The sequence below is a fragment of the Oreochromis aureus genome, linkage group 10 (genome assembly GCF_013358895.1).
Source record: "Oreochromis aureus strain Israel breed Guangdong linkage group 10, ZZ_aureus, whole genome shotgun sequence".
In the NCBI taxonomy this organism is placed as follows: Eukaryota; Metazoa; Chordata; class Actinopteri; order Cichliformes; family Cichlidae; genus Oreochromis; species Oreochromis aureus.
This window is the reverse complement of record NC_052951.1, coordinates 24,854,985-24,867,235: the sequence shown is the minus strand read 5'-3', so window position 1 is coordinate 24,867,235 and position 12,251 is coordinate 24,854,985. Positions and strand designations below refer to the sequence as shown.

The 12,251-nt window shown below is 38.6% G+C and overlaps 1 protein-coding gene across 1 annotated transcript; it reads left to right on the top strand.

Annotated features, from left to right (window-relative positions):
• The first annotated feature begins 987 nt into the window (after window positions 1–987).
• sar1b (secretion associated, Ras related GTPase 1B) lies at window positions 988–12,050 on the top strand. Its single transcript, XM_039618354.1, has 7 exons — window positions 988–1,162; window positions 4,463–4,538; window positions 7,461–7,580; window positions 7,876–7,941; window positions 8,124–8,227; window positions 9,818–9,949; window positions 10,269–12,050. The coding sequence occupies exons 2-7, from the start codon at window positions 4,481–4,483 to the stop codon at window positions 10,383–10,385; spliced, it is 597 nt and encodes a 198-aa protein (XP_039474288.1). The 5' UTR covers window positions 988–1,162; window positions 4,463–4,480; the 3' UTR covers window positions 10,386–12,050.
• Window positions 12,051–12,251: the final 201 nt, after the last annotated feature.

The following is a 12,251-nucleotide window of genomic DNA, read 5'->3' as shown; positions in this document are numbered from 1 at the left end:
TCCTGGGATAGGATGTTAGTGTTGTGGGTGTCTGACCTGAAAGACCAACACAAAAGCTGTGTACAAAAATGAAATGAGCAGACTCTGTTTCATAAGAAAAATTAGATCCTTCAGTGTGTGCAGATACATGATGGAGATTCTCTATTACTCAGTTGTGCAAGCGCAATTACTTTGCAGTGGTCTGCTGGACGGTGGCTGGCACTGTGATTGGCTACAAATTTAACACTTTTGAAGCTGGAGAGCAGATCATTGAATAAACTGTTCCCATCATGGATTAATCCAGACCACCCTCCGCACCGGTTACTGTTGAGAGAGAGCAAGAGAAAGCACCTTCTCTAACAGAGTGATTAAGCTCTCCTGACATAAGTACAGCTACAGGGTATCTTTCATACCACATCACCCTCTATAATACAATACACCTGCCTCGTAGAGAAAGTATCTGACAGGTATTATTATTAATATTAATATTTTATCATCCTTAAAATCCTGTTCTGTTCACTCATGATATTGAGTTTATTTCTTCAACTTAGAGCTACTATGAGATATCATGTGATGATTCACTTGATGGATAAAGTCCTCCTCAGAATGTGACCAGTGCCCAGGAGGACTATCTTCTGCACCTCCTGAATGGAGTGCAAGATTTTATTAATATAGTTTTCCATTTCTTTCTTTGTTATTATTATTTTACTATTAATTTGAACTGCTTTAAACAAATGATTTCCTAAATATGAGATAAACAAAGTATTTCTCGTCATTTCAGAGCTGACATTGACTTGCCTAACGAGATTATTTGACTATAATAATATGAAAACTTGGAGCAAACCATCACACACGCGTTAATACACCGATGAAATTATTTAATTTAAAAAATGAGCAAAATATGTCTATGTTGGCTGTGAAACAAAAAGAAATCCAGAGCGGAGCTAGATTTTAGTTCCCCTGCCGGAAAGATGACTGTGAAACATAAACAGGAAGCGGCAGGGCAGAGTTTTCGGGGAGTTGCTGGACAGCCATTGCAGTGTCGTGGCTCAGTAACAAAACACGAAGGAGGAGAGAAGGACCTGGCATTTTGCAGGCTCTCTGATTTTTTTGAGCGAGTGACCAATTTACATGAGTATTAGAGCGAACATACTCGTTATATTAATCTACACCTAGATAACGGGTAAGTTTTTTTTGCTTAATGTACTTGATATCTGAAAAGAGTCCCGTAAACGTTCGGCATCTAGGCTAGCAATTTCTCCCGGCTGCTAATGTTGCTACGTTAGCATTTCTTACACCAAGTTTACTGTTCCGGCGCTGGGAGTGGGGTGTACATTTAACTTGACCCGTTGTCATATTTATTTAAACATCGGTGCTTATTTCAGAGTTGAAAAGCAGTCGTAGTATTGCACATATTTCATGGTTTTAGCACGTCAAAGAGCCTCTTCTGTAGCTAACTGCTAGTTAGCTAACGTAGCCATCGATGCAACGTCGCCTAAGTGATAGAGAATATGACACGTAGCTAGAAGCTTCCTGCTAGCCGGTTAGCCGGCCTCGCCTTCTCTTTTCAAACTATACTTAACCAATATATATATAAGCTTGGTATGATTTGTTGGTATTCTTCCTCGTTGTAGTTTTTTGGCTGAAGTGTAACGTGGCAGAGACCATCAATTGCTGTAACATTAGCCGTCATATTGAAGGTTAGCTCACTTCACTGCTACGTTGATACTGGCTGTTATAACCCGGGGATTTTGACATCCGAGTCAAACCGCATTCGTTGTCTTCGCAGTGTTATGTTAGTTGACAGGTACTGCCTGAAACCTAAATGTGATAATAATTCATATCTTCTCAGAGGAGAAAATGTGCCCCATCTTAATTTGGTAACACACTGCTCTGATAGGCGTTATCTAAGACATGAGCACTTTGCTACTAACACGCTGAACTAGGAGTTCAGGAGGTAGATCACGTTAGTGTTTGAGGTAAGCGGTCTACATGGGTGACGATTTTTGATAAGACACCCCTCTTACCCATTTAATGTTGACTCAGCGTTATTGCAGTGTATTTAAATGTCAGATTTAATTATAACAGACATCTTAGTGATAACGGGTTTATCTTTGAGGGCACGTTTGAGTCCCTGAAGTCATCTTTTTTTTGTCACAAGTTAAAGGTTCAAGGCAAACGAGACGAATAGATAAAGAGAAAATCTAGTGGCCAATGAAATAAATTGCCTTGTTGTTTCACCTAACTTTGCATAAGCGAACATTTGTAGCATAACTATTTTAATATATGTAACAACTTATTTCAAAACATAATTTCTCAAAGTACTGAGCAATTGAGCACAAAGTTTTACTGAGCATATTTAAAAGTCAAAAAAAAAAAAAAAAAAACTAACAAAAAAAACTTACTGTATATGAAAAGCTTGGGGCCCACCTAATAGTTTTTGCCTTTTCCTCAATCATATGACATGAGAATGGAATTTTAAGAAGTTGTTTGTTAGGGGGTTTTCCTTTATCGAAACTTGTTGTTTATTAGATGGCCAGGAAAATTCATAAATTTCTGTTAAGATAACACAGGTAACGCTGACATCTTAAGTGGGGACCATTCGTCCTAGAGCCCCTTTATGAGGGGAAAAAAAAGGCTGTAATGGTTCGGAAACCTTCTTGATGGATAATTATTTTGATCAGAGTAATTCACCTTCATCTTTGCATTGCATTTTATTTGTTTTCTCTAAAGACCAATTTCTATTTTCCCTTTATTTTGACAGTGTCTGTGTCTTTCTTAGGGCTACCGTTTGGTTTGGGTGAGCTCTTGTCAGAATATTGTTATTGTTCATTGAACTCTGAGACAGACGACAAATGACAGAGCAAGTCAACAACAAAATGTAGTAGAGCCTCAGCATGGTCTTTTACAGTTGTTCATGTGTATTTTTTAGGGCAAATATTTACCCGTCAGTGTGTCAGAAAGTCTTCTGAGATTTACCAACCAAACAGAAGATCTGTTGGCATTTGGCTTTTAATATCAGACCCTAGTAGTAGCAGTTGGTCATGCTTGATGATCAGTTTGCACATCTTGTAAACGACACCGCCAGATCCAGTTGAAACAGGGTAAGGCAGCAGCCTTCAGGCAAGCTTTTTATGGCCACATGCATCTTCTGCTTGCAGAATATTTTACAGTCACTGAGGCAGGCATGGGAGTATATCGGTCCACAGTGTGGCACCAGCTGACGTGTAGTTCAGCTGTATTTGCATGATCTTGACCTTTGTCAACCTTATACTTTAGCCCTAGAGTTGTTTTCATGTTACATAATTGGGGCCAGAGGTCTGTACCAGCTTACCTTGCTGTGATGCTGTGATCAGTGTGCAGAGGATTGAAAAATGAGATGAAGTTGTAAATGGAGTGCAAAAACTTCTTATTGCAGAGAGGATGTTTGCTTTTTCTGCCCTCCCTTTTATTGAACGTCATAAGCGTAGCACTCACATATTTGATTGGGTCACTTAAATGGGGGACAAAGAAGCTTGTGTGAAGTAGAAATAAAAAATGAAGACTGTAAGAATGTTTCTTACCCAGAAAAAAAGAAGAAAAAAACATCTGTTACATAACAGAAACAGGTGCCTATTGATTTCATACTTATAGCAATTATCTGAGTCTGTTTGTTTTTTTGTTTTTTTAATTGGACAAACAATTATGCTACCCCCTTTTGAAAGTCTTAGATGGCATAATTGTCAGATTATAGCTCATGTTGTCTGTCAATAAACTGTCAAATGGTATGTGATCAGGGTTCTGAATCTCCTGTCCTGCTGGAACAAGATAATCATTGGCTGTAGAAAGGCACTCACTGTTCTTATCAGCAGTTGCTAGTATCTGTGTGATAGGTTGATGCAACTGGCATATTTAGTTCTTAAGTTATGTGTTGCCATTTAATTGTGTTTGTCACTTAATGTTTTCAGATACTTTTGCAAGTTGGCTTTTGCCCTGTTTAAAAAAAAAAAAAAAAAAAATCACAATTTTACAACTTGTAAAATTTGAAAAGTACTGTTGAATCAGATAAGATATTTTCTTTAACTTAGCAGAAATAATTTCATTTGGTGAGGTAAGACACAATTACCAAAGGTTCTAAAAAGTGTAGTATAAATTTCAAACCTGAGTACCATATATTTATCCCTCAAAAAAGGACACACACACACACACACACACACACACACACACACACACACACACACACACACACACACACACACACACAGAGAGAGAGAGAGAGAGAGAGAGAGAGAGAGAGAGAGAGAGAGAGAGAGGCCAAATCCTCTTCCAGGGCCAGTAAAATCTTCTTTATGCAGAAGGAAAATAAAAGGGAGGACTGAATTTTGCTTCACTTTACAGCACTTAGCAGTCCAAGGGGGAAAAAAAAATACCCTTCTCTGTGAATTCATTTGTTCTTTCCTTTGTTTTGAATCCTCTTTTTTTGGGGGGGGGGGTTGTTTTTCAGGATTCAACAGCTCCGGATATGTCATTCCTATTGGAGTGGATTTCTAGCGGTTTCAATAGCGTACTACAGTTTTTAGGTGAGTACCAACTAGGGATGGGAATCAACCGGTTCCCAGTTGTCCAATTCCTTGGACAACTGGGAATTGTTAGTCTCGTTGGTCTGCTTGTCTATCGATCCGGTTATCGTTTCTTGCACTTGCAAATAGTGGCGCAGTCTATATTGTGTATATGACTTTACTTTTATTGTTATTGCACAATAGGATGAGAATGCAATGGCAAACTGGAAACTGCATCTAGGACATAAACAGCTGCATTATGTTGCTAACACAGCTTCAACTCTTTGCAAGCATCTAGTCAGACAGCATGCTAACGCTAAGCTAGCCAAGAACGCAGGGTGATGTTAAAGCTGAGTGACTGCTGCCCCCAACCCAGACAGACAGACCCTAAACTTCAAAGGTAACAAACTGATGAGCAGACAGGCTGCAGCCTCTGTTTCAACAATAGAATTACTGTATTGATCGCTTTGAAGTGTCTTTGTGCTGGTTTTCATCTTTGCTTTGTGTTGTCAGGTTTGTGTTCATACCTAAACACATGTAATTTAAAAATAAAAAATAAAGGGAACATGTTAAAAAAAGTGTGTTTGTATGAAAGCGTCACCACAATGTTATTGATCACAATATTTTGCCCAATGGGTACCAATATTATGGGAATTATGCTAGATTACACAAAACAGTATGGCAATTTTTCTTTATTCAAACCTTTTTTAAGGGTTTCAGTTTGTGTAGGGTTCATTTCTCTTCCCTACATTTGCTAGGTGGTTTCAGAATCTCATCACTGCTTTTCACAGATGATGTGGTTCTGTTGCCTTCATCGGGTGATGGCCTCCAGCTCGCACTGGAGCAGTTCACAGCTGAGTGTGAAGCGGTGTGAAGAGAATCAGCACCTCCAAATTTGAGGCTATGGTCCTCAGTCGGAAAAGGGTGGAATGCCCACTCCGGGTCAGGGAGGAGTTTCTGCCCCAAGTGGAGATTCAAGTGTCTTGATACCTTACCTTCAGTTATATGTGCTCTTCAAGTATCTTGTTCACGAGTGATGGGAGAAGGGAGCAGGAGATCGACAGATGGATTGGTGCTGTGGCTGCATTGATGCAGATGCTGTACCGGTCCGTCGTGGCTGGCCTCTCCCTTAGAGATAGGGTAAGAAGTTCAGCCATCCAGGAGGGGCTCAGAGTAGAGCTGCTGCTCCTCCCTAATTGAAAGGAGCCAGTTGAGGTGGTTCAGGCATCTGACAAGGATGCCTCCTGGGCACCTCCTGGGTGAGGTAGTGGGTTAGTCTTCACATGGCCTAGAAACTACACACATAGAATCTCCAGGAAAATACAACTTAACCCCACCCCCCCCCCAAAAAAGAAGTTTTTACTGAAAATTTTCTGGGAAAGCAAAGTCTAAAGGGGCCATTATGGTTGCCACATTGGTTGTTTCACAAGTCAGCTGTGACGTGAGGACTATATATACTGGCTGAGAGTGCTTGAGACTCGCTGCAATATCCACCTAAACAAATAGGTGTTGTCCCTCAGGCAAAACCTTCCCAAAGCTTCACACAGAAAGTCTGATCTTTCCAGGCTGTTGCAGGATCTCCCTCTGTGTAATATGGATATCTCTGAGCTTCTGACAGCTTCTGACACATGCATGTCTTCAACCTGTCTGCACCTCCATGCAAGGTAACAAAAATTGAGAGGTGCATGACCAGGAAAAATGACACCAAAGCGTCTGCCGCCATTTGCTAGGGCGACATCAGGTATAATGGGCCATTTATTCAATCCTGACCCTGTTGACATAAGAGGGACACAGTGGGTATTACAGCTTCAGTTGAGATCTGATATCAAATATAACTGAAGGTAAGGTATCAAGTTAGAAATAGAATAAGTTGGATTGGTGCATCCTCACTCATCATCTCCTAATCCACGCTGCAAAATTTTATTGTTGTTGTTCATAAAATATTTTTCAGCTGCAGCCCTTGTCAGAAAAATGCTTTGGTTTGTTTCACATTCTAACACATCCATTTGTACACTCTTACACTTGATTGAGTGTATCACCATTTTTTGGAGTGGTCATCATCTTTCAAATTCTTTCTATTGCTTCAGTGTATTTCTTTAGTTCCTGGTTAGAGCTCTAACACACGGTAGCCTATGTGTTATGCAGCCCCAATTCCCATTGGGGCTGCATGTGCCATTTTGTTCCCTCAAAGTTGCTCAGCTTAAAGCTTTCAGTGATGTCCACATGCTGCGTAAACATGAAAGCCTCATAAAGGATACATCTCTCAGAAACATGACAGAATTTTCCACCCTTCTTTTTTTTCCCTCTTTTCTTTTTCTCTCTGAGTGTCCATTTGAAATGTGTACCAGCAGCTCTTTCCCCCAGGCTGTGCTGTTCTAGTTTCTGTGTTAGAACTGCTTATATGAAACGGGCGTTCCTGTTCTCCCAGTTAGACAGGTCACATAGTGCTGCTGTGAGTAATGACGTCATCCAGCTGACTGACTCAGAAATGTCATAAATCCACCAAGTATCACTATGCTGACTCAGAGTTGTAATCACAAAGGCTTGTAATCTTGTTAGGAAAGTTAATCAAGGAGTGGCATCACTTTGCACCTTTTACCTTCTTTTTTTTTTTTTTTTTTTTTTTTTTTTTTTTTTTTAATAAATGTAAAAAAGAAAAAAGAAAAGAAGAAGTCAAATCAGTCCATTAAATTGGAAACTAACTACTTCTTTTTAAATGATCATTGTGTGAATTTGAGAAAACCATAATGGTGTTCTGATTTATATTAACTTATGTAGATTAAATATCCCTTGCAGTTCTAAGAACAGGTCTGAGCTTGACAGCCTTTGTTTAGTGTCACTGATTTGCTTTAAAGATAAAAAAAATATATAATGTGATTCAGCAACTTAAAAGAATAGTAGCGTACAGGCTTGTGTTCTGAAATACTTTTGGCTTTCTTTCAGGACTGTATAAGAAATCCGGCAAGTTAGTATTTCTTGGCCTGGACAATGCTGGCAAAACAACGCTACTGCACATGCTCAAAGATGACAGATTGGGACAGCATGTGCCAACTTTACACCCAAGTGAGTTGGTGCTTACTCTGTCACACACACACACATGCACGTCCACACATGCTCATTCGGTTATGTGTCAAAAGACTATCAATACAAAGAAATGGAGGCAGCTTTCACAGACATTTATATCTGTTTTCTTGTTAACAGACACTTTTAAAGCAGATGCTGTTGATTGGATATAATATCATAAATGTGATGTACCTATGTGTAAAATGTGCTTGGATATTCCATATGGAATTGCATTAAACTGATGTTTTTTCAGTATCTTTTGAGGTGCTTGACTAATTAATTTCCTCCCCTCCAGCCTCAGAAGAGCTGACGATTGCTGGTATGACTTTCACCACCTTTGACCTTGGAGGCCACGCACAAGGTGTGTCTGTGTGTGTGTTCTGATAGTTTTTGTATTTTACTGATTGCATTTTGTTTTTAAGGGAACAACAATAGTCATTTGTATGGCTAATGTACTTCAGTTTTCAGTCTGGTTAGCCCAATGTTAAAACAGAGGAGAAGTTGACAAATAAGATTTTAAAATTTTTTTGTTTGTTCACTCAGCCCGCAGGGTGTGGAAAAACTACCTCCCTGCCATCAATGGCATTGTCTTCCTTGTGGATTGTGCAGACCACGGGAGATTGGGTGAATCAAAAGCAGAACTTGATGTAAGTACCCGCAACACACGTGGTCACCATCACACCGTTAAGCGTTGTTTTTGACAGCTTTTAGTATAACAACAAAGATAGAAATAATTGAAGTTTTGGTTATTCATTGTGCATGTTACCTTTTATCACACGTATTTGATAATTATGCATAATTATGAGAAAAAAATGAGAGGAGATAATAGTTTGTTTGTTTTTCCCCAGTAAGTCCTTATAAAGATACAAAGACCAGCCAACAAAGGGACCATTAAAGGACTACTCATAAAAAGGATTATTTCTTTCATAAAAACACGTAATCATGTAGAAAAAAGAACAAAATATAATTAATAATTTAAAAATAAGAGAAAAAGGAAACATGTTGAAAAAAGTGTGTTTGTATGAAAGCGTCACCACAATATTATTGATCACAATTGTTTGCCCAATGTGTACCAATATTATGGGAATTATGCTAGATTACACAAAACAGTATGGCAGTTTTTCTTTATTCAAACGCTTTTTTAAGGGTTTCAGTTTGTGGTGCATTAATTCAATATGTTTTGGATGTTTCTGAAAAATCTGCTTCTAGCCCCACTTCTTAAAAGAGAGGGGTTCATTTCTCTTCCCTACATGTGCTAATCTACTTTTCAACTAGCAGACCAATGGGATATTTCTGGTAACTAATTTACCAGTTTTAGAATAGTCTGAAAGGCAAAAGCTGCTCACAGAACATCCAAAACTGAGATAATTCTAAATGACAAAGTGTAACATTGGCCAGTCAAATGTTTTGTTTGTGTTTTAGGAGTTACAGGAAAATGTTAATCACACTCTTTATTTTTCTAATTGTGTTTCACAAAAGCATGTTTTTTGCTGGCTTTTTTAAATTTAATTTTTAAATGGACTTATCTGGGTGAATGATCAATGACCTGGCATGGCTGTAAGAATCACTCCTCCTCCTTGTATTGGAAAGAATTTAACCAAACTTGTGTGCAAGTTTGGTTAAATTCACACCAGCTGTGTTCAAGGTCACATTTTAGTTTTACAGGCAGTAACCTATGAACAGTGATGGTTCATAAGCCAAATGAGCTACTACATCATTGTTAGTGTGATCTCCTGTCTGACTTCAAGTCACTAAAAACTCATGCTATTCAAAGGCTACTACTGTCTACTAGTTATGTATAACGTAGTCAGTCAGAGGACAATCAAAGCAATAACTGTGAGAACTTACTAGAAAAAAATTGTAATAGTTATAAACTCGTCATTCAAACACCGCATTTTTAAAAAAAATTTTTTTAAATACATCCGCTCGTGAATAATTTTTTTTCCTTTAATTTAGAAGGGACAGTGCATATTATTGAAGATATCAATGTAAATATACCAGAGTTAGCCAAAAGGCTGCTTCTCATCTGTGGTCTCTGACAGGTCAGACAAAAACAGTGAATAAGAAATTTACCCACACTGTCAGATAATGTACAACAATTTATTAGCCATTGTTTGAGATGAATTTTAAATGTGTTGAAAGTAGTGCACTGTCTTACTTTTTGGAATGATTCCAAATCTACCTTTACCTACCAATAAGAATTAAAATCATGTTGTCACTCTCATTGACCCACCCAGGCATTAATGACAGATGAGACCATCGGAAATGTGCCTATTCTGATTCTGGGCAACAAGATTGACAGGTCAGAAGCCATCAGCGAGGAGAGGCTGAGGGAAATTTTCGGATTGTACGGACAGACGACAGGAAAGGTGAGACCCCGTCCAAGTGAACCAAGGCTTTAAAGCTCTAAATGTTGAAGAACAGAAAAATATATATATAAGTTCATATATCAAAATATGAAAGGACCAGCAGTCCTAGATAAATCCCTGCCTGATTCTTTTGCATAACATGATCAGATGTTGAGTTTTAGATTTCATCAGTGTAAAAGACATAGGGGATCATGTGCAGTAAATGAGCCTTGTACCCATGTGTTGTGGTCCCAAAGTGGATTTGGTTTAATTTTTCTTCCTGCTTTTTTCTTTTTTTTTTCCTTTTTCTTTTTTTTTTCCTTTCTTCTTCCCTCCTAAGGGCAACATTCCCTTGAAGGAGCTGAACACAAGACCACTGGAGGTGTTCATGTGCAGTGTGTTGAAGAGGCAGGGCTACGGCGAGGGCTTCCGCTGGCTCTCCCAGTACATCGACTAAAGAAGCCAAGCCCCGTGACACACTGACACCACCACCGCCACCACGATTATCAGGGCGAGCGCTAAATCCAACCATTCGAGTCGCCCACCGTTGCCACCAGTACCATCATGCTCAGCCCCACTCTCGGTTAATCAAGTCTACATCCACCTTCAGAGAAACCAGTACAACTTGATCCCAATAGACTTTTATTGGTCGAACATTTGGTTCTGCACTTACAACATTCATACCTGTACGCGAACACAGTTGTTTCCATCGCTCGCTTTTTTTTTTTTCTTCCCCTCTCTTTGAAAGAGTAACATAGCATTGGTTCCACAGCAAAGGGTGTTCAAATTCAAGCGGATGAATCTTTTCTATGTTGTCTGTCCTTTGCTGCCCCTTTCTCCCTCGCTTCCTGCCATCTGTTGATAATGATGATAGATGCATTATAAGTGTAAAACTGTACATGATTCCATTTATATAATCAACAATCCAATGCCTCTCCCCCACCCCCCTCTTCAACAACATATGTTGAGCAATGAGAGAGAGCAACATAGTTGTATACATTGCAGTACACTTTTTTAACAGTAAAGACATTCAACATCGTATTTAATCGCAGTGTTTTTGTTTGTCTTTTTTTTTTTGTTTGTTTTGTTTTTTTTGTTTGCTTTCCCCACATGGTTTCAATAAATAAATGAATTGGCCACATGTACACCCCCCACTCTATACATGTGGCTGTTTTACCCATTTATTAAAATGGAACAGTGCATTGATCTTGGTGTATCAGAAATGTGATGAGGTTCTTTAGGATATTTGGAAGTTAAAATACTCTTGTCCCAGGCTTTGTGGGCACAGTCACATTATAGTGAGTCAAAATAGTCACACACACCCCACCCACCCCTTGTTTTTGTTTTTGTTTTTGTTTGTAATTTACATAAGAGAAGTACGGGGTGGTAACATAACTAACGGGAGGAACTTTTTAATAAAAGTAATACTGGCTGTAACTCTGATAAGGTTTGAAATTGTGTAGGTAGCACAATGGTCAGTTGATGCAAGGAAGACTATTTAAATAAATTAAATGAACTTTGCAATAAATATCTTTATAATAACATGCAGTAAGAAATGAAGCGAGGAATAAAATAAACAGCCAGATGTAACGTCTAGTAGTCATCACTGTTAGAAGTTCATACTACAGATGTACGTTCCTGCTCAGACCTTTTCACAGGGTTAACCTAGTGACCAAGCAGAAGACACGTCCCACAGTGGGAACAGGTAGATAGGCTTAAGGCACCTAAGAAAGGGACCATATATATAAAATGTACACAAACATCGTACATGGATTTTGTATTTGTAAGTGGTATCCTTTGATCTATGTGCATTACCAGAAACTATTATGCATGCCTTGTTCTTTTGAGTTTTTTGTTTTATTTACCATTACTCCACAATACAATAGGAGAGAAGGAGATGCCAAAATTCACTATGAGATGATTGTTATGTTTTTGTTTTTATTTTGTAAGGAAACAATGGAATTGCGCATAATACATACTTTTTTCTGTCCCTGTCCCTTTGTGTCTCTTTAATTCCCTCATGACAACATGATGAGCTATTCCAGCAAGGGTGGGACTTACTGTTGTTTGCATCATATGAAATGTAATAAATGTTTGCAATGAATAACAGGCTAAACCTTGATCCCCAATGTAGACTCCTTTTTTTCCCCCCAACTTTTCTTTAACATTAATGTTTTTTCTATTAGCAATCAATTGGTGCTTCACACCCAAGCTCCTCATAAATCAATGGATTTTTTTTTTGTCAACATTTTCTAAGTTTCAAGCGGGTGAGATGTGGTTCTTTTCAATTCACATATTTTTGTGAATTAATAACATTTGAGAG